This window comes from Dermacentor silvarum, chromosome 3 (assembly GCF_013339745.2).
Source record: "Dermacentor silvarum isolate Dsil-2018 chromosome 3, BIME_Dsil_1.4, whole genome shotgun sequence".
In the NCBI taxonomy this organism is placed as follows: Eukaryota; Metazoa; Arthropoda; class Arachnida; order Ixodida; family Ixodidae; genus Dermacentor; species Dermacentor silvarum.
Window position 1 is genome coordinate 91,380,848 of NC_051156.1, and position 19,510 is coordinate 91,400,357.

General features: G+C 44.5%; 1 protein-coding gene across 7 annotated transcripts in view; it reads left to right on the forward strand.

Annotated features, from left to right (window-relative positions):
- The window catches only part of LOC119444551 (ras guanine nucleotide exchange factor E-like), a 77,420-nt gene extending 66,248 nt beyond the window's left edge, over positions 1-11,172 (forward strand). For 4 of the 7 annotated variants that reach the window (XM_049663429.1, XM_037708930.2, XM_049663427.1 and 1 more), the window contains 3 exons: positions 1,698-1,768; positions 6,312-6,413; positions 8,907-11,151. In XM_049663429.1, coding sequence (XP_049519386.1) covers positions 1,698-1,768; positions 6,312-6,413; positions 8,907-10,136 — 1,403 coding nt within the window. In that variant the 3' untranslated portion in view covers positions 10,137-11,151. Of the gene's footprint in view, positions 1-1,697; positions 1,769-6,311; positions 6,414-8,906 lie in introns of all 7 variants that reach the window. The other 3 variants (XM_049663430.1, XM_049663433.1, XM_049663424.1) reach the window with 2 other exon arrangements.
- The last annotated feature ends 8,338 nt before the right edge of the window (positions 11,173-19,510 follow it).

A 19,510-nucleotide genomic window follows, 5' to 3' on the forward strand; every position in this document is an offset into this window, starting at 1 on the left:
AAGACGAATGTGCAGAAGACAAAGATAATGTTCAATAGCCTGGCAAGGGAACAAGAATTCAGGATCGCCAGTCAGCCTCTAGAGTCTGTAAAGGAGTAAGGTTATCTAGGTCAATTACTCACAGGGGACTCTGATCACGAGAAAGAAATTTACAGAAGAATAAAATTGGATTGGAGTGCATACGGCAGGCATCACCAAATCCTGACTGGGAGCTCACCACTGTCATTGAAAAGAAAAGTGTACGATCATTGCACTCTACCGGTGGTAACAAATGGGACAGAAACTTGGAGGTTAATAAAGAAGCTCGAGAACAAGTTAAGGACTGCACAAAGAATGATAGAACGAAAAATGTTAGGCCTAACGTTAAGAGTCAGGAAGAGAGTGGTGTGGATCAGAGAACAAACGGGAATAGCCGATATTCTAATTGACATTAAGCAGAAAAAATGGAGCTGGGCAGGCCACCTAATGCATAGGATGGATAATCGGTGGACCGTTAGAGTTACAGAATGAATACCAAGAGAAGGGAAGCGCAGTCGAGGACGGCAGAAAACTAGTGGCGCGATCTTGTACGCGTTCCAAAATGGAACAGAGGCGTTCCGTTCTATCGAGCCGCACACGATTGGTCAATTTGAACGTCGCGGTTGAAATTGGCCAATCGTGTGCGGCTCGATGGAACGGAACGCCTCCGTTCCATTTTGGAACGCGTACAAGATCGCGCCCTAGGTGTGGTGATGGAGTTAGGAAATTTGCAGGCGCAAGTTGGAAGCGGCTAGTGCAAGACAGGGGTAATTGAAGATCACAGGGAGAGGCCTTTGTCCTGCAGTGGACAGAAATATAGGCTGATGATTATGACCGTTCTTCAGTGAGCTATACACAAGCACACCTTCACATACGTAGATAAGTTTCCGACTTGTAAGGCCATCACTTTGAAAAACATTACACTGCGTTCGCTAAGTGGACGCGATCTCTTCGGATATTGACACGTGTACTTGCATCTTTCACCGGTGACCGCTTTTCCCCGGCCAAGAAATGTTAAACGTTATCGCTCGGCGCAGGACGCACCAGCATGTATCGGAAGTTTCTCGAACGTTATCGATACTTCTATTGGTTGTCTGTTGTCACCGACGCTTGCTTAATCTGATTGTATAAGCGACGCAAATTACCTAGTACTTTCTGGAAGACACGCGGGTACCAGAGATTACGACGGAACCTGCGATGACCCATGTATATTCGCCGACACGTTTCGCCGCTGATCAGATTTCAACGGTCGCCGACTGTGTTCGCCGCTATCGTTGTGCTTCGAGTGCAACTTGCTTTTGTGAGCACAGGTTGGCCCAATAAGAAGTCCGTTTCGTCATTCCCAGTTTTGCGACTGTTTTCTTCACCGTCGCTACTACGTGACAATAGCAAGAGAGAGAGGTAAACAGGATGGGAAAGGTAGAGGGGTTATTCAGACAAGATTCTGGTTTGCTACCCTGCACGGGGGAAGGGCAAAGCGAGATGAAAGACGGATGCCAAAGCTACGCGTTGTTTAGGCCTACAAACACAGAATGGCGTTTATACACAGCATATGATTGTGGGCGCTAGCACAACCAAATGAGTTCTCGCTTTTAATAAGGCATGGGGTTAATTAACCGAGTGAAATAGGCGTTCAAAAGCAATTAGGACTTTCTCTTATCATTTGCCGTTTCCCGCAGCTGGGCCATGCCAGACGGAATGCACCTACGGAAGCATTTTGAATTGTCAGCGACTGGTGTCACCCGCTGTTGTAAGTATACATGACAGAAGACTGATTTCTGAGCGCGCATAGTGTCTGCGGTTCGTTGAGTGACACAGCATAGGATTTGCAATAAAAATAGCTTTTCAAGCATAAAGTTAAATAAACAGAAGCTGTGGCTTCTATTCTCAAAACTCACACGTATTCATTGGATTGGATTCATTGGTATTCAGAGCACCTACTCATTGGATGATGGCGTATCGCCCTCTGCACGTAATGGTGAACGTGACGACTGCGGCGACAGTAGGGAATCGCAGACAACGCTTGCGTATAAGATAAGTTTTTTGTGCGACTCTTGTCCTTTACAAATATATTAAGGAGGACTCTGCATAACTGGATATATGTTAACGGAGAATAAAGTTTCTAGATCAATTAACGCCTGCGCTACTGCAAGCAGCAAGCGCTCTCTCCAGTACATTGTGTGAATGCATGGAAAAATCGTATAACGTGGGTTAACTCCCTCCCGAAGAAGCGAGATTCTCTCGCTTAAATATATATATTTTTTTTTCAATCGGTAAACTTGATTGATATGTTCTTTGATTCTGAAATTATATCTGTGTGTGCCTGATCAATGCAGAAAGAATTACGGTAAATATGACATGCTGCAGTGCAAAGTCAGTGGTATAATATGCCATTTTCAATAAGATTGCTCATTATGTGCTCTGTTTTGACTTTGGAAATACCGAATATATTGGTAACGGTAAACCTTAACTGCGTTTGTAAATATTAATTTTTTTGCGAGCAGTTACTTCTGAGTAGAACGCAGCTAAACAAGAACGGTGGCCGCACCTGTGAAATCCATGCCTTTGCAACAAGTTGTCCACTAACTTCAGCAGGAAAACCAGTGGCCTCGAAAACCCTGGTGCGGTCAAAGCGGATTATATTATGTTTTCCTGTGTGCGGCATTTTAATGCCAAGAAGCCAAACGCAAATAATAATAAAAGATATGTAGCACAGTTACTTCCATATTTCTCCGCATGCATCCACTGCGATCCTCTGCGTCCACTGCGACCCGGCTCACATTACCTCCAAGATAGGGCGCGCTCGTCGCGTATGTGCTCAGCATTGCGGACTGATCGGCGCAGGCACGGCGGGGCTAAAAGAGAGACGCCAACTCGCCTACTCCCCGCCCCTGCTAGCGTGCTATTGATGACATTACCTTGCGCTCACCAATCCCCTCCCCTTACGTGCGCTTGATCAGGGGATATCCAACATCGATTGCGCGGGAGGATGGCCCGTATCAAGCCACCTTCTTTTTCTGTTCCCTCTCGCATGCTCACCCTCGCAATCACAGCATATGGCGAGCGATATTAGATAATTTTATAATAGGGACCCCAAATGGTTTGGGGCCCCAATGAAATGGCGTCGAAGCCATGCACATGCGCGAGAGGCAAACTGCGTTTGGGTGTTGCGTTGGGGCAGCCCCAAAAGCTGCCCCAAAAGCTTCGCGTCAGCAAACATGGCGGCGCCCATCGAAGCGACGGCTCTAACCGAGCGCCAAACTGGGCTCGATTAGTGGTAACACGTGAAGTTAGTAAGCTGGGTGAAGTTACTGCAATTATCGCTTTCTCTCAACTAATGTGTGTAATGAAGCTTGATTCATTAGACGCCGCTGATTCCGAATTCGATTGTCGATTCCATGGCTCGTAGGCTTAACGTAGATTAGATTGGCTGGTGAAGGCACGTAAAGTAGGTTACTCAAAATTAAGCGCTACAAATCGCTTGCTGCTTATAGAATAACCTTTAAATTGTAATTAAACGCAAAAACACGGAAGTCAAAATTACTTTTCGTGTCGTAAAATGGCACAGTTCATTTTAATATTTATACTAGTTTTTCTTTGACACCGTAGTGGCGCTGCAAGCTCAAGACGCTATTCGTAAGCACAAACCCCTGTTCTAAAACACTTTACTCCTGCGTGCCCCACCGTTAACACCCAGCTCTTTGGGGCCCCAAACTTTGGGGACCCCTATTCTAAAACTCTCTATTATCCCATTTCGACTTTATCAGAACCTCACGGAGCTGTCGACCACGAAAATTTGCCTGTTGTGTCAATATCGTTGCTATCCCAATAAAGCATGAATAAATGGCAAGTTACTCTACGTACATGAAAAACTCAACCAGTTACTCAAGTTTCTTGCCGTAAAAGCCGCTTTCCCTTTCGTAAACACAGAGATGAAGGATTACCATCGTGTAATATTTCGGCATGATGATGATACATCGATAATATTCATGTTTACACGCGCAGCTCAACACGCTAATCAAATGTGTGTTTCACCCCCTGTGACGACTCACCCGTCAGATCAAATTAGTGTAAAGTCATTATACCGTATTGGTGAAGCAGCGCACTGACCAGGACAAAGCGGAGATACACAAGAATACACAACACTCGCTGCTCGCTGTAAAGTTTCGCGAAAGCTGGTCGCAAGAGTACAAATAAACGACTTCTACGTCCCAGCTAACGTTAGCCGAGCTCTTAAAACTAAAATATAGAATATGCGGGGACGCAACCAATCGTATTCTGTCAGCCGGGACGTATCGCACCAGGAGGAATTTTTTTCGTAATTGAACTATCGATAATTAAATATGAATTATTAACGAACCTTTTAATGACTGAACCGAGGGCGTGAATTATGATAGAATAATAGCAACTGTGTTTTAAAACACCCGATCCCGTTGTTTCGAGTGTGCTGTGTCTCACTTAACTACTTTTTCCGCGTTATAAAGAAAAGGCGCCAAATAGGAAAATAGCCTCATGGTTACGCGTCTACGCGCCGCGGCACCAGCGGTACCGGCCAGGCTTTACTCAGAAGAGTTAACCCTGCTCAATGCCTGGCTCTCACCTGAAAACGGCGAGGCATCGGTATTGCCGTTGGTCACCGCGAACTGCGAGCTGTCTTTTCCGCGTGGAAGCCAATGCAGTGCGCAGCGGCATTGAGGTCGAGGGCAAAGCCACTGAGCAGAGGTAATACTTCCGAGTAATGCCTGGGACCGCTGGTGTGACGGCGCACGGACACGCAATCTAGCGGCGATTTCATATTTCGCGCGTTTTCTTTAAAACCGGAAAAAATAATTACGTGAGACATTGCACACTGTAAACAACTGAATCGGCGATCTTAAAACACAGCTGCTACTTTTCTATCAAAATTGGCGCCCTCAATTCAGTAATTAAAATGTTCGGTAAATATTCTCATTTAATCATTCATAGTTCAATTATTAAAAGCATCCCCTGGCGCGGTACGTCACTACTGACAGGATACCATTCGTTGGGTCCTTGTGCAGTATGTATATTATTTTTAGGAGCTTGGCCAACGTTAGCTGGGACACCCTGTATACTACATGTTCCGTGTGAATGTGACTTCGTATCAGGAAACTACATACTCGTTTTCGACTTAAACTTGAAACGTATTCAAGGCAATCTGCAATTTTAGGAGACCTCACGGGGATATATCGCACAAAGTATGTACACAGTGCAAGGCTATGACAGGTGGAACATTGGCGAACCGGACGACGGGATGCCGTATCTGGAAACCAAGAGGTGAACGGTGTGACGCGGTGTTAGATACTACGTGCGATGTGCTTGAGCAATGCCTACTCTAGCGGTGCCAACCAACTAATACTTGACGGAAGCACGCAAGGTCCAGCTTTTGGTACGAGCGGTACGAGTAGTGAAGCGTTAAATTTAAATCGGAATCGCGAAATGTTTACTTTCAGTGGCCGCCAAAACGAATGGCCTTGAAGCACACCACTATCGCAGTTATATGGTAATCAGCATAATAACTCGCCAAATAGGGCTCTCGTAATGTGCATCGGCAACCACGTAGAACTTTGGATTTTTGAGCGCATCAGAGCGTGCGGAGAGACAGCAGCTCTCGCCCAACGCCTCCTAGATAGTAGGCCTGTGCACTCTGATTTATGACGTCATGGTACTTGAACTGCAAAGCCCGGCGGGACGAAAGCGGTCATTTAAAAATCACCGCATCTTACCCGGGAGCATCCGCATTAGATTGTATAGACCTTTTCACTGATTACAGACATAGGCCCTGTTTGCCCACTGACGTTGCTGCTAAATGTAACTGGCAAAGAATCAACCATGCGTTACAACATAGCAGGCTGATAAGGCACGTGACCGGAAGTTTCTTGGGGGCGTCACGCTCGCTGCTGTTATCGCGAGCATGAAACCGTCTATAGCAGTCGGCCAAGGTAGCATGACGTCATGGATCGAAGTGAACAGGCCTTGTGCTATACAGGAGGCGCTGTCTCGCCTCGCATGTTCCACGACACAGGTCAAAATGGGAGATACAGTCCTCCTTTCCCCGCGCCTGTGCCGCTTTCCACTTACACCCAGGAAAGAGGTCTACAGCTTGACAAAATAACGAGCCGAACAGATTGTTTTGTGTGCAAAGATAAATTGGTGAATAAGTGACCTTGTCGGTCGCTTATCCGCAACGTTTTCGAGGCGCGGGGGAAAGATGTAATAATATTGTTCTTTTACGTAAGGCTTCTCGTTAGATGGAAAGTTTTTTTTTATTTCAGACTTCTGTTTTGACTCCCTGCCAATTTCCCTGTATAATTCCATACCTAAGAGCACCTTTCAACATTATTGTGCAACCTGAACCCGATGGAACACCGTGCAGGGTAAGTAAATACGCAGAAGGGACAATTTTGTATTTAAAGCTTGATATCGTATGTCTTCATCTTGGTTCGCATAGAGGATAAATCACCTAGACATATGCAGAGCACGCACTTTACAGGGGCGCAATTTAATTGATGAGAGCCGAGAATACATCAGCCTTAGTGCAAGCCTTAGATCTAGAGGCTTTAGTGTATTTTATTGAGCCTCACACAGTGATAACATCTAAGGTGATAGCGTTATCTCGTGTATTTAGGGGCAGCAATACTAAAATATTCAGCAATGGCAATCAACTTAATACGTCGGCTCTCATGTGATGCCAGTCGATTTATTCCATTGAAATACCGTCGTTGTTGTTGATGATGTTGTGACGCATACTCACAGTGGGCATACTCAACATACTCAACGCATACTCAACCTGAGTGGTTGTGGCGCATACTCACAGTGGGCTATTGGCCATGAATCGAGTGGATAAATTCGGTGTATAAAAACAAGGCAATTAACAATTGCTTTGTCACATGCTTCTACGGGAGGCTTCACCAAAACGTCATCTTTCTTTTCCAAGTTTCTGACGTATCATGAAATGGGAGCGACCTCTGGTTTTCTGGTTTACGTCGGGAGTTCTATCACATTGCTTATGCAGATTAGCAGAAGGGTCTCTCATTTTATTTTTTTCTTTCATGTTCGTTTTGTGTTCTAGAATAGTCAATTGTTGGGCTAGTTCGTTTTCCATGACTGAACAAGTAACTTGGCGCATTAAAAAACACAGACACAAGAAAGGCAGACAAAGAGTCGCTTGTCTTTGCCTTTCTTGTGTCTGTATCTTTTATTGCGCCAAGTTACTTGTTGTTTTTGTAGTTTGTGTTATTATGGTACCTAAATAAGCTAAATTAAATCGAACGGTTTGTCTAAATGAAACTGTTTGTGTTAAAGATGGAGCAGGAAGCCCGCATAGAGGAGGAATGGTCGCCGTCATCGCAACTCATAGTAGCATGAGTCACTCTGTTTAGTGAAGACTAGAGGCTAAGGCCGAGGCTGGGCTTCCTAAGTCACTAGGGCAAAATGCTTTGTGCAGCGAAAAGCAACAGCGTTTATGGAGCCATCCAATCTCGCAGAGACGCGCTGTAGGACCATCAAAATTCTGACCAACGAATGCTTTGCTTCCACTGACCCCACATCGACGTAACATGATCTAGAGCATTCAGAAAAACTAAATGACAGCTTAGCACAGGTGATAACGATGCTTTGTGTTTCGGCTATACTGTTTAACAAAACGGGGGTTTTCTGTAGTCTATGGACACGATCTATCCCGGTGTAAAGGACAATCATGAGAACGACATATTTTAATCTGTTATGAAAACAAAACAAAAACAAATTTGTTTTAGCCATGTTTACACAGGTATTAGATTCGGATAAGACCAATCCTTAACGTTACTGGATGCTTCCTGTAGTACAAAGGTCGCGTCTGCACGGTGCCTAGATATAGAGTTTGAACCAAAACAGCTACGGAGAAGTCGTTTAGGGACATTTCAAATAATTAGGCACTGAGTGAAGAACCTTGGAGCACGTTTTCTTTTATTAGAGAGATGTTACTGTTTTCATGGCCATGAGCCACAGCTTGCTGTCTGTCTCACAGAAACTCCCTCAACAGCCATACTTAGGTAAGAGAAAGCTATGGAATACACGGTCAAATGCTTTGCTGATATTGAGGAACAGTGCATAGAACACTTCGTTGTGCTCAAAACCATAATTTAAAGCACCTCAAAAATCATCCAATAAAGACAGCCTGTCTTCACCTGAAATGAAGCCGTACTGAGATAAAGATATGATACCACGGCATTGAGGAATGTCGGCATAGACTATTACAGTAAATTTTGTTCAACTTTTACGATCAATTATAATCTTTGCACTAAATTACGCTTGCCAGTGCTCCCGTGCGTTATAAGCGTGTTTTCCAACAGCACAGAATAAGGTCTGTGATCCAGTAAGAACTACAACTACCTCCAAGGTAGAATTTGGTGGAAATGGAGGAACATATAGCTGGCGTGCCTGCGAATAGAACTGTGTGTGGGTGAATTATGGCGTTTACTAAAAACTAGCAAGGTAAGCGCTCAAAAGCCTTATCTGCCACCGTTTTTTCTAACGGGGTAGTATCGGATGAGTCATATTTGGGTGACGTTGAAAAGCATCTGGTTAAGGTAACCGAAAATAAAACTTCTAATACAGCTACTCAAAAGCAACAACTTCGTTGGATATTTGACTGGATATTTTGCAACGTCGCTATTCCTTGCTGTCTATTTTATTTACTAAATTCTATGAGTCCCATTTCATTGATCTGTCTGGCTTTTCAAATCCGAGTTCTTTATAATAATTTCATAATTTGTGTTCATAGCTGCAACGAATTATGATCTGCAAATTATGCGTTAAATATTGATCAGTCATAACAAGGTTCACTAACAATTTTCGTCGATTTTCCTTTCTTTATTTCTTTCCACTAGTATATGGGCCACTGCAATGAAGGGGCCTGTCTCGATATTGGGAATCATGCTGCAGCAGAACACTACCAATGGGGCCCCATCTCCGACATAAGAAGTTACCACAATAGCAATACCAATGGCGACAGTCATACTGGTAGCACTGTCCTCTCAACTAGTGGCGGCTATGCGACATCCGGCTTTCTCAGTGAAACAAATCTCAATCGGCATACTGACCAAGTTATCAACGAAAATGACGCACGTTTATTTGCCAGAGAACTAAGCGCCCGAAAGTCACGTCAGCAACTGTTACGTATGAAACGTGCTGCTCGAAGCTCGAACGAGGAAGGGCACGATGGCCTCAAAATGCATGAAAGTGGAAAATATGTTGCACTGGCAAGATTCAGAAGGAGCAATAAAAAGCGCAGACGAAACAGAAATCGTGGTCGTCCTCAAAACAATTATAACAGAAATCGGTATTACAATGGAAACATGCGTGGAGCAGGAAGCGGCCCGTACGGCCCGCCGTACGCTCCACACAACCCTACTGTCATTGTAGTTGACTCGCCACGTAAAAAAGGTAGTAGAGGTAGTACTGCTTTGAAATTAGCGGCTGGCGGTTTGGCCGCAGGTGCCGCGGGTTACGCCGGTTACAAACTCGCTGGAGGAGGAAGCACGCACGGACACACAAGTTCCAGCGGAGCTGGAGGTACAGAAGACAAAAACCCGCAACCTAAGGAAACCGGCCCGACAGTGAGTGCAGTGAGCACTCCAGCCACCACGACAGGGAATCCAGTCGAGGAAGGAAGCAGCACGGATAAGGGCGCTGGTGGTGCAGGAAACGACGACAAGGAGAAAACCGACGGCACTGAAGCCGGCACGACAACGAAAGCCGAGGGCAGTGGAACGGACGTGACCGGGACTGCTGGTACCGACGGGAAAGAGAAAACCACGAGTAGTAAAACCGACGTGACAGGGGAAACCGGAAATGACAAGCCCGAGAAAACTGATAATACTGGAACTAACACGACCGAGGCCATCAATAGTAAATCCACCGACCTTACTGTGAAAGGTCAGGATACTGGAACGAACGCTACCGAGAAAAGCACCCCCAATGGGGACAGTTCTAGTTCTGCGCTTCCGGCAGCAGCGGTGCCCACGGCAGCAACGAGAAGACGAAAAGTTTCGATGAGAATTGACGAATCTGGCATTCACTTAGACGTTGACGCAGGCACTGAAGGGCGCGGCACCTAAAAATAAAACAAATAGTAGACCGGAGGCAAATCTTCAACTAACGAACATAAATGACGTTGGCAGAGGAGTCTTCTAAGAAGCAGTTTAACTGGCACTTGCGAGAGTTGCGATGTCGCCGCAGGTAACGGAGTATAGACAGGTCAATTCAAACACTTCAGACTAATTGGATTAGTAGGGGCGTCGATCGCTTAGCATTAGCGAAAAAATAAGCATGTGATTATACCACCGTGCTTATTGGCTTATTGGCGATTTGGATAATATTTCAGCTTATTGGCGATTTCGATAATATTTCAGTGATATTTTTTCAACCGGCAACTCGCATTTTGGGGCTGCAGATTTGACTACCAGAGGCCGCATTGGGAAACAATTTTCACCAAGTGGCAACCCATAGGCCGCAGCTTAAATCTAAACACGCAGGAGGTTTTGCATTCCCATTCCTTATTGATTCCTCTTAATCTCAATTCGCAAGACGTCAACATAGGTGAGTTATATTAGCCAGTGAAAGAATTCATTAAGTAAAACGTATATGCTTTCGCACCAGAAGATTACCAGCGGATATTTCGAAAGTCATATTAACGGAAGAGTCGCCGGTATATGCGCGAGCTTCGGGCAATGACCGGCTTCAATTTCGTCGTTTATAAAGGCAGTCGTAGAACTTGAATGTAGCTTAAAGTAATCGAACGTTACTTTGTGATTTTATTATGGCAACTTAACTGTACATTATAGGATATATTTTGCAGGTTATCTCAGCGTGGTAAAATATCACAGCTGAACTAGATGTGTTGTGTCATGAGCCAAAAGTGATTTTTGATTCGCAGAAAAAAAATTTGCATAATAAGTAAGTAGCCTAACTTTTCCTATGCTTATGTTTAATAAAATGCTTTTTTGTTTTCTTATGTTTTCGTTGCTCTGCGTTCATATCATTTTTTTCTCCTCACAGTAGGGTAACCGTGTTAGGCGTGAAAAAGAGACTTCAATGCAATCAGGGAATAAATGTACTTGCTACCTTTATTGGCAAACTAACCAATAAATGACCGTTCTTATGTTTTATTCCTTTACTAAGTGAGAGGGCAAGCAACGTTTTGTATATTTTTAGTCATTTCTTCATACAAAATGCAGAATAGGGCTATGAAATGCCAAAAAATACTAGCATATAAGTATCGTATAAGCATGCTTCGTCAGCGCACGATAGCCATTCTATGAATAAAGCTGCGTTCGTTTTTAAATATAAGAAGCTCATTTGTGTGCCGGCGAAATAAACAAGAAATCAAACTTGCATGTATCTTTACTGGTGTCTACATATAGAAAGTCATCACATCACACACTCTGCAGTATAAAAGCCACCAACCCATTTTAGGTCACACGTAAGTTCCTCTGTCCCAGTTGTGAGCTCTGTTTAATATCTTGTAATCGATGATTGTTTGCTATGTTTAGAAACTGTATCTGATTTATATTGCTTACTTATTTCTTGTACCAATATATACGAAATGTCGAAATCGTTCGTAGCCTTCATTGTTGTTTTATGCAGTCATAAAGTTTTTCTTGCAACTTTTAAAGGTTATGCATGCTTAAAGCATGATGGCTGTAGCAATAGTAGAGGAAATATGTTGGTCGAATCCACGCAAAGAAATTGACTAGGAGTAATGAATGCCTTCGTGAGGAAGCGCAATAACACAAATGTCCCAGTGAGGAAGAAATAATTGAAATATGCTTCATGATCTGTGCCGACCACAGCATTGCGCAGGATGTAGAAATGTCAGGTAGGGTAAACGCGGACTTGTACACGTTACAGGAAAAAAAAGTAGCTGATTACAACTATAAATACTTAGGTCAAAGACATAATTGGTCACAGTTACCAATTACTGCCCCACGAAAATAATTGAGAAATTTTCTCAGAAGTAATCGATTACCACTGCGTCACTATCCTTTGAATTTTTATTCACGTTGCAAAGATACAGTACACTTAATGAGGTGGCCTGGTGCTTTGAGTGCGTGCTCGGCAGCCCTTCACACATTGCTTAAATTTACTAAAAACTGCTTTCGAAAATTTTCGACGTTCATCTTCACTCACTTCATTGTGCAGACATCCCACAGCAAAACTCGCTTGATGTAAGCGCTATGCAGAACGGCGGTGTTGTAATGTGTGAGCACTATTCGCACAAGTTTGTGGTTACTCAATGTCGCGATGCTCTCGTTTGGCGTCTTCTGCGAAGCACAGCGTTCTAGCTTTTCTCCCGGTAGGACTTATTACAGATAGTTGGGCTAGTTGGAATTTCGAAGTTTGAGGCATTTCGAGTTAAGAGGAAACATTAAAATGACAACGGGGCCGAGAGGACGCTGGTAGTGTAGAGTTCCCGGTAGGGTCCGTGAAAAAGCTGGAAAAATGATCCGCATGTGAATTTCTGGCATCAACGCCCGCAGTGGGCGTCGCTATCGAGATGATCCACCACCGGTTCAATTCGTCCGGTAACACCTGGTGGAGCGTTACAAGACGAAGCAAATACCCAGGGTCCACATTTGCCTGTCTGAACAGGCGCATCCACGGGATGCTGCGTGACACGACCCGGGGGCGTTATACTGTAGTGCCTAGCAAATTCAAGTTCGCAGGGCTGTGTCACCTCTTATAGCTTGTATCGTCAGTAAATGGACTGGATGGAATATATTTGCTATATTTCAATAATGGAAATATAGCAACATCACATACACATTGCTGTTCGGGTACATATCCACTGACTCTATTTGTCAAACAGGCCAGTCAGCAGCCAACAGGAAATTGCCTATTGGGAGACATACACAGTGGCCGATATTGTCTGCCAGGCAAGACATGCAGTAGTCAGCGCTTACGTATTGGCACAAACTAGTAATCAATTTTGGTCACTGGGCATGCGAAATGGTTAGATACCGACTGCATACTTGATGAATATATCAAAGTATAATAATCGCGTTCAAGTGAAAGCAGCACGCAATCTCGGAGACAGAATCAGTCATCCTGTTAAGTAGAAAAGAGCAAGGTGTAAACATATTAGCACGGCAATGTCATCAGCAATTTGGATAATATAGTAAAAGCAGAAGTGTAATCTTATACGTAACTGTAGATTAGCCATAGCAGCCCGCGACCTTGATAGTAAGTAAATGCGAACATGATACAGAAGCTCTATGTGCAACTAACGATGATGTTAGAAGAACCTGGCAAAATATGTCCCGGGCGATGGTAGCAGGAGAATATGGAATAACTTTCCAGTTTGCCGAAGTTCAAGGGAATATTATACTCGAAAAATCTAGCGACCTTTTATTCACAATACCTGCCATTTGAAGTGTAGAAGAATGCTGAATGAGTGCCAACATCCTATACCAATCACTAGAGAGGCAGGCGTTAAAGAATTCAAGAATTTGGGACGATTACCTTGCTGTCGGTAATGTACAAAATACTCGCTAATGTAACGTCCAATGAAATCGTCTCAACAATGGAGTTTAGTCAAGCACAATGATATGGCTGGCTTAAGGAAAGGGCTTTCTACAATGAATCGTATACATGTCATCAATTAAGAAATCATATATCATCAATTAGGAAATATGCTGAGTACAACTAACCTCTCTATATGGCCTTGATAGATTACGAAGAGGTATTTGATTCAGTAGGGATTCCGTAACTACGGTGGCACTGCGTACTCAACGATAACAAGAAACAAACGTGATGGTTGCAACAAATGTCTACGACTCCGCAGCAAGCTTAATTCTCCACACAAACACACACACAAACACACGCAACATAAATACACAAAAGCTCAAAAATACTCACCAAGAAAGGGTTCGGGCAAGAAGATACAATCTCTCCAACGCTATTCACTGAATTATTAGAAAAATTATTCAAGCTATTAGACTGGTAAGGACTAGGAGTAAGAATCAATGGCGAACATCTCAGCAACCTGCGGTTGGCAGTTGACACTGGCCTGGTCAGCAGCGCTCTAGATCACTTGTAACAAATAATTGAGCCCCTGAGCGTACATCGTTTAAGAGTAGGCTGAAAGATTATTCCACAGAAGACAAAGTTAGCAGTCAGTAGCCTGGCATGAGAACACTAACTCATGATTGGTAGTCAGCCTCTGAAATCTGTGTTAAACTAAGTTCACCTAGGCTCAGTTGTGTCATGTATGTGATACCGCCACGTGCTGTCGATAGCATTAGCAAGCCTAGTTTCCAGTTAGTGACATGACCCGACCACGATTGCTTATAAGGCAAATGTTTCACTTCTGGTCACTTGCATTTTGCACTTCTGTTCTTGCTGCACTATATAGCAATAAACTGTTTGCTACTGTTCTTCGTTCGTCTCCGGATTCCTACGACGCAACAAGTTGCTTATATAGCACCCTGATCATGAGAGGCAAATTAGCAGAGGCATAAAATTAGGTTGTAGCGCATGCGCTAGGATTCACCAAGCCATTACCTGCAGCCTCTCCAGCTTTTCTGGACCCGAACCAACTAGCCCCTCAAGCGGCCGCGGACCGAAGCTAGCGTGTTTTTAATGCAACGAGAGGAATTTTAGCTAATCATTAAAAGTACGTACAGGCCATTTATTGAAGAAGACAGGTCACTGAGAGGTTCTAGAAGACAAGCCACACGAACCAATAACAGTTATCATGCTGTGGAAACCTAAAATTTTGTTCGTAGTGAGGTTACAGATTCAGCAATGAAAAGCTATGAAAACGACGAAAATGCTTACTCAATTTTTTAGACAAAAACGGTCACTGTGGCAACGCTACGGCGGCTACATTAATATCCGATGCATTGTATGTAGTCCGACGACTCAGCTTTCGATTGATTCTTGCCTTGACTCTCCACACATGGCGCAACACATCCCCAAAAGCAATTTTTGAATCACAGCCGTGCAAATTCACGTGGCACCTTGATAAACCCAAGCGTATCATTGCTGAACCGTCGGAAGCACACAAGTAGTTCAATTGAATGCACCTATCGGCACACGTCACGCTGGCTGTGGTTCAATACTGTGCTCCCTTATGTTTGTCTTTCTCCACTTACGCAAGACTTGTTCCACGATCTCCCGCCAGAGGGCAGAAAGAGAAAACTCGAGCGTTGATCGCTGTCACGTCGGTTTCGTTTTTTAGTTGCTTTTGAAATATTATATATTGTACTTTTCCTTCCCGAAACGTAGCAATGTGCTGCTCATTTAGCAAAGTCTTCTCTTTCATAACAAGATTTTATTCATTCAACAACACAACAGAACAACACAGCAGTGTCTGCGTGCTGCGTAGAAAACAAAATTCGTGTCTTTATGCACTGTATACAGGGGAAACGCAGTTTTGGCAGGTCATTGAAAGCAAACATGTAGTGCACCGAACCTTGCTCATAGAGGCCTCTATAATTGCGGCAGAGAAATAAAGTATCAAGCTCAGGTTTCTGTGTGGAGAAGGCAAATTGGGATAAGCACAAACGACGTGAAGAAATCACAAATTAGTGCTAGGCTTTTCTTTGTTTCCAGAACTCCATGGAGTTCAAAGACGGATCGCTGTCTTATTGACGAAGGAAAGAACGGTGTGCCGCACCATTTGAATTACTTGTCAATTTATTTAAATATCAACACAATCAAAAATGGCCTATTTTCAGAATATTACAAAATGTCTTCGTCAAGACAAGCTATTAGACTTTTGAATTATCCGTTCATAGCATCTTTTGGATATCCAATGACTGCTTCTGTATTTCGTGGGTTGTATCTGGCTGCATGCCATTATTGCGGATACACGTTAACACCGACAAAGGCTAAGAACAGCGTTACCAGTGAATATCACCCATTGGTGTAGCCAACATCGGCCGAATGACCCGGCCTTGCTCTTCGAGAATCTGTTCAAACTTAGAAAAAAGACGGCTACAAACCATCACACAAAATTCCTTATAGGACGTTTAAAACAATTACAGGATGTCGTAGCAAAGCGTGTTATAGGCATTTGTAAAACGTCGACAAGATGTCTTGCAGGACGTCTGTATATCTCTTATTTTGCAGTGCATTAGACGATCTTCACGACAGCTACAGGACGTATGAAAATATCCGACGAAGTTCCTTCAGGACGTCTACAAGGCGTCTTAAACATCTTGTGAAAACGTCTTGCACTTGCTATTAGGTGATTGCAAGACGTCTTGCTAATCTTGCCAAGACGTTTTCTACACGGCTAAAACACTAATGCTTGTTGAGTGGGAAATATGTGCGGCAACGCAGCGACAAACCTAGGCCCTACATTTAGCACAGAGAAATCGGCAATTATGATCTTTATTGAAGAGACCTGTAATTATTTTGTATCAATGTAAGGAAACGTCATACCCATAGTAAAGCCAAATAAATACCTAACCATATAAATAATCGAAGGAAACACTTACTCAAGCATCCACCAAGATAGTCTGAAAATAAATTGGAAGCGGAATGTAGCAATAATACAACCACTTTGGGGCTAATATAGATATGGGGTGGTGTGTGGGAGTTGGAAAAGGGAAATGGTGTAAGCATTAACGTTCGGAAAAGCAATTCTATGCTTAAAATTGAATATCTTGGCAGGGCTGGAAGTTAAGCAAAGCTTGGTAGGGTAGTTATCTTTGGGCGTCCTCGCCGAAACCACAAATGAGGCTGTGCAGGACGGTATGGTTTGGCCTCTTGTAAAGTCAGAAACCCAGAGCAAAATTATCTTTGAAGAAATAATCACGAACATTGACGTAAATAAATCGGCGGCTAAAGTGCACAAGTATTTAGCTCAAAAGCGTGGACACAAAATGGAGGAAGAGGTCAAGAAAGTTGGCAAACAAATACAGGGTAGTTGAAAGTGTAAATAGACACCAAAAAGTGCCAGAAACAGAGAAAATGAATTGGATGCAAGAAAATGGAAACAAAATATAGCATGGAGATTTGCGAGAAATTAGGGGGGAGGAGGGATCTGTACGGCACCAGAAAGGCAGTGTCTTGCTAATTGAGGCTCGAGCTGGTTGCCTAAGGATAAAGATGTACCGGAGCAAATATTCGCAACAAGCTGAGGCATCTGTCTGATACAGCAAACATTCGGAGACTGCTCCGAACATCCTAATTAAATGCGGAAGTATTCACCCAGAGAGACCCGTAAGTATCGTGCACCTTTCAGAAGCTGTTGGATTTAAAGTGGGCGGAAGCATCAACCTACCGATCAGCCGTCGACATAAGCAAGATACTTAGATTGCTTTCGATCCCCTAGACCTCTACGACGTCGAGTTCCACTGGAGCTTCGTTCGGGTCGCCGTTTGCTCCGCCTGTCCGCTGCCATGACCCAAGTACCGCAACCCGGAGCCTCCAGCATCACCCCCGCTGCCCCCGTGAAATCGTCGGCGTCATTGAGTGAGCAGTTAATATCTCGCCTTGCCGCGTGTCGCCATCGCGCCCGCCTCAACACCGAGGCAAGTCAACAGGATAGAAAGACTCGCTACGATGCATTTCACCGCGTCGTTCAGTTCAGCCCCGGCGATGAAGTGTTATTGTGGACACCCACTCGAGTTCCTGGCCTGTGCGAAAAGTTTCAGTCGCGTTTTATAGGGCCCTACACTGTTGTAGAGCAAACTTCGCCAGTGAACTACCGCGTCACTCCCGTTGTCACGCCTTCCGATGGCCGCTACCGTAGCACAGAAATTGTCCACGTTTCTCGCCTAAAGCCATTCCAACGACGTACCGCACCGCTATAACCAGCGGCCAGGTTGGCCGCTTCCGCGCGAGGGGGTAATTAGTGTGAGTAAAATATTAATCCTTCATCTTCTTCACCTGTACATAATCATCATCACTGTGCGCGTCGTCTTCGTTCAGCGCGTGGCTCAGCCAAATAAAGGCGACGAGACAACAGCTGTGCTGCTGCCTTACAGTATAGGTAGCTGTACAAGGTAGATAGAGAAGTTTAGAGGAAGCGAAAAAAATTGAAGGGGTGCATAAAAATGCTAGAATTAAAAGCATGTAAAGCATACATGACTTGACTCAAGCAGGCTATGTGACTGTTTGGCACGGCCCTGTTTCCAAGGGGATGCCAAAGATTCGGCAGAACCCATCTCACGATGAATGTCGACGGTAATGCGTTACGATTGAATCAAAAAAGCCACACAACATACTGCCCCTGTCGAAACGAGTTATGTATATGACGTGTCCTGCCGCGGCAAGCATCTCTCGCTCTTCCTTCTGGACACGCTGTGCCATGTAGTGACGTTGCCGATAAGGCAGCGCGTGGCCTCCGAGATGAGAAGCCTGGCGTGCCAGTGCCTGCGCACCACGAGAATAGTTCCCTCGCTTGCCGCACGCTCAATGGCACACACTCAGTGACCCAGGTTGACGAGGCGTTTATTCAAGAACGGCACATACCCAGTGCATTGATGCGTAGCTCGCTAAAACGTTGGCGTGAAAGGCGTCCATCGAAAATTGGCACATACCCAGTTCATTTGTGGCGCAGCCTGCTAATGCGTTGGGTGGCTGTCCTTGAGAAACCCTTGGGACGTGGGTTCGGTGCAACTCAGCATCGGTTAAGTTTGGCGACCGTCTCTACAGGTCACTGTAAATGCTTAACTCGGGAGGCGCCGCTGTTCGAAGAAAGCCTTTGACGCCGATTTGGAACGCTGAATATGTGCCACTCGGTCTCTGCTGGTCTTCAATGAACCTCTCTGATTCCAATTTGGATCACTGGGCCAGTTGGTAGGTGCCGTTCTTTAATGAACCTCTTTGACGCTAAACTGGGTCATAGATATGTGCCACTGGGAAAGTACCACCTCTACGAGGAAAAAAATGCTCCCTCAATATATCCGATACGGAGTGGAATCGAACCCAATTTGGCGTCAAAGACGTTCATTGAAGAGCTGCACACACCCACTGTGGTGTGTGCAGATAGGTTCAAATAGGTTCATTGAATACCAGGTCAGACCGAGTGGCACATACATAGCGCTACAAACAAGCGTCAAAGAGCTTCTCCGCACAGCGCTGCCTACCCAGTCCCGCATCTGCAGTGACCTATGCGTTAAAGAGCTTCGTTAAAGAGGGGCACGTATGTGCGCATTGGTACATATTCCGTGGAAGAAATTGATCCGATGGTTGATTTTCAACATTGTTGCCCCACCACGCTAGCCCGATGTGCTAACCATTTGACCACGGGCTACCCAGTCACCCAGATAGACGGGAAACCAGTCAGATACAAACATACATAGATAGATTGATAGCTCCCGGAAAGTGCGTGAAGCACCCTAAGAATGCTAACACAATAATTAGTCATCATCACCATCGTCAGCTCCCGTTTTTTTCCATGTCGCGTCCTTCCCCGCGACATTCCCCTTATCTCCGCTGATTTTCATCATCCATCCTGATACGAAATCAAACAAGC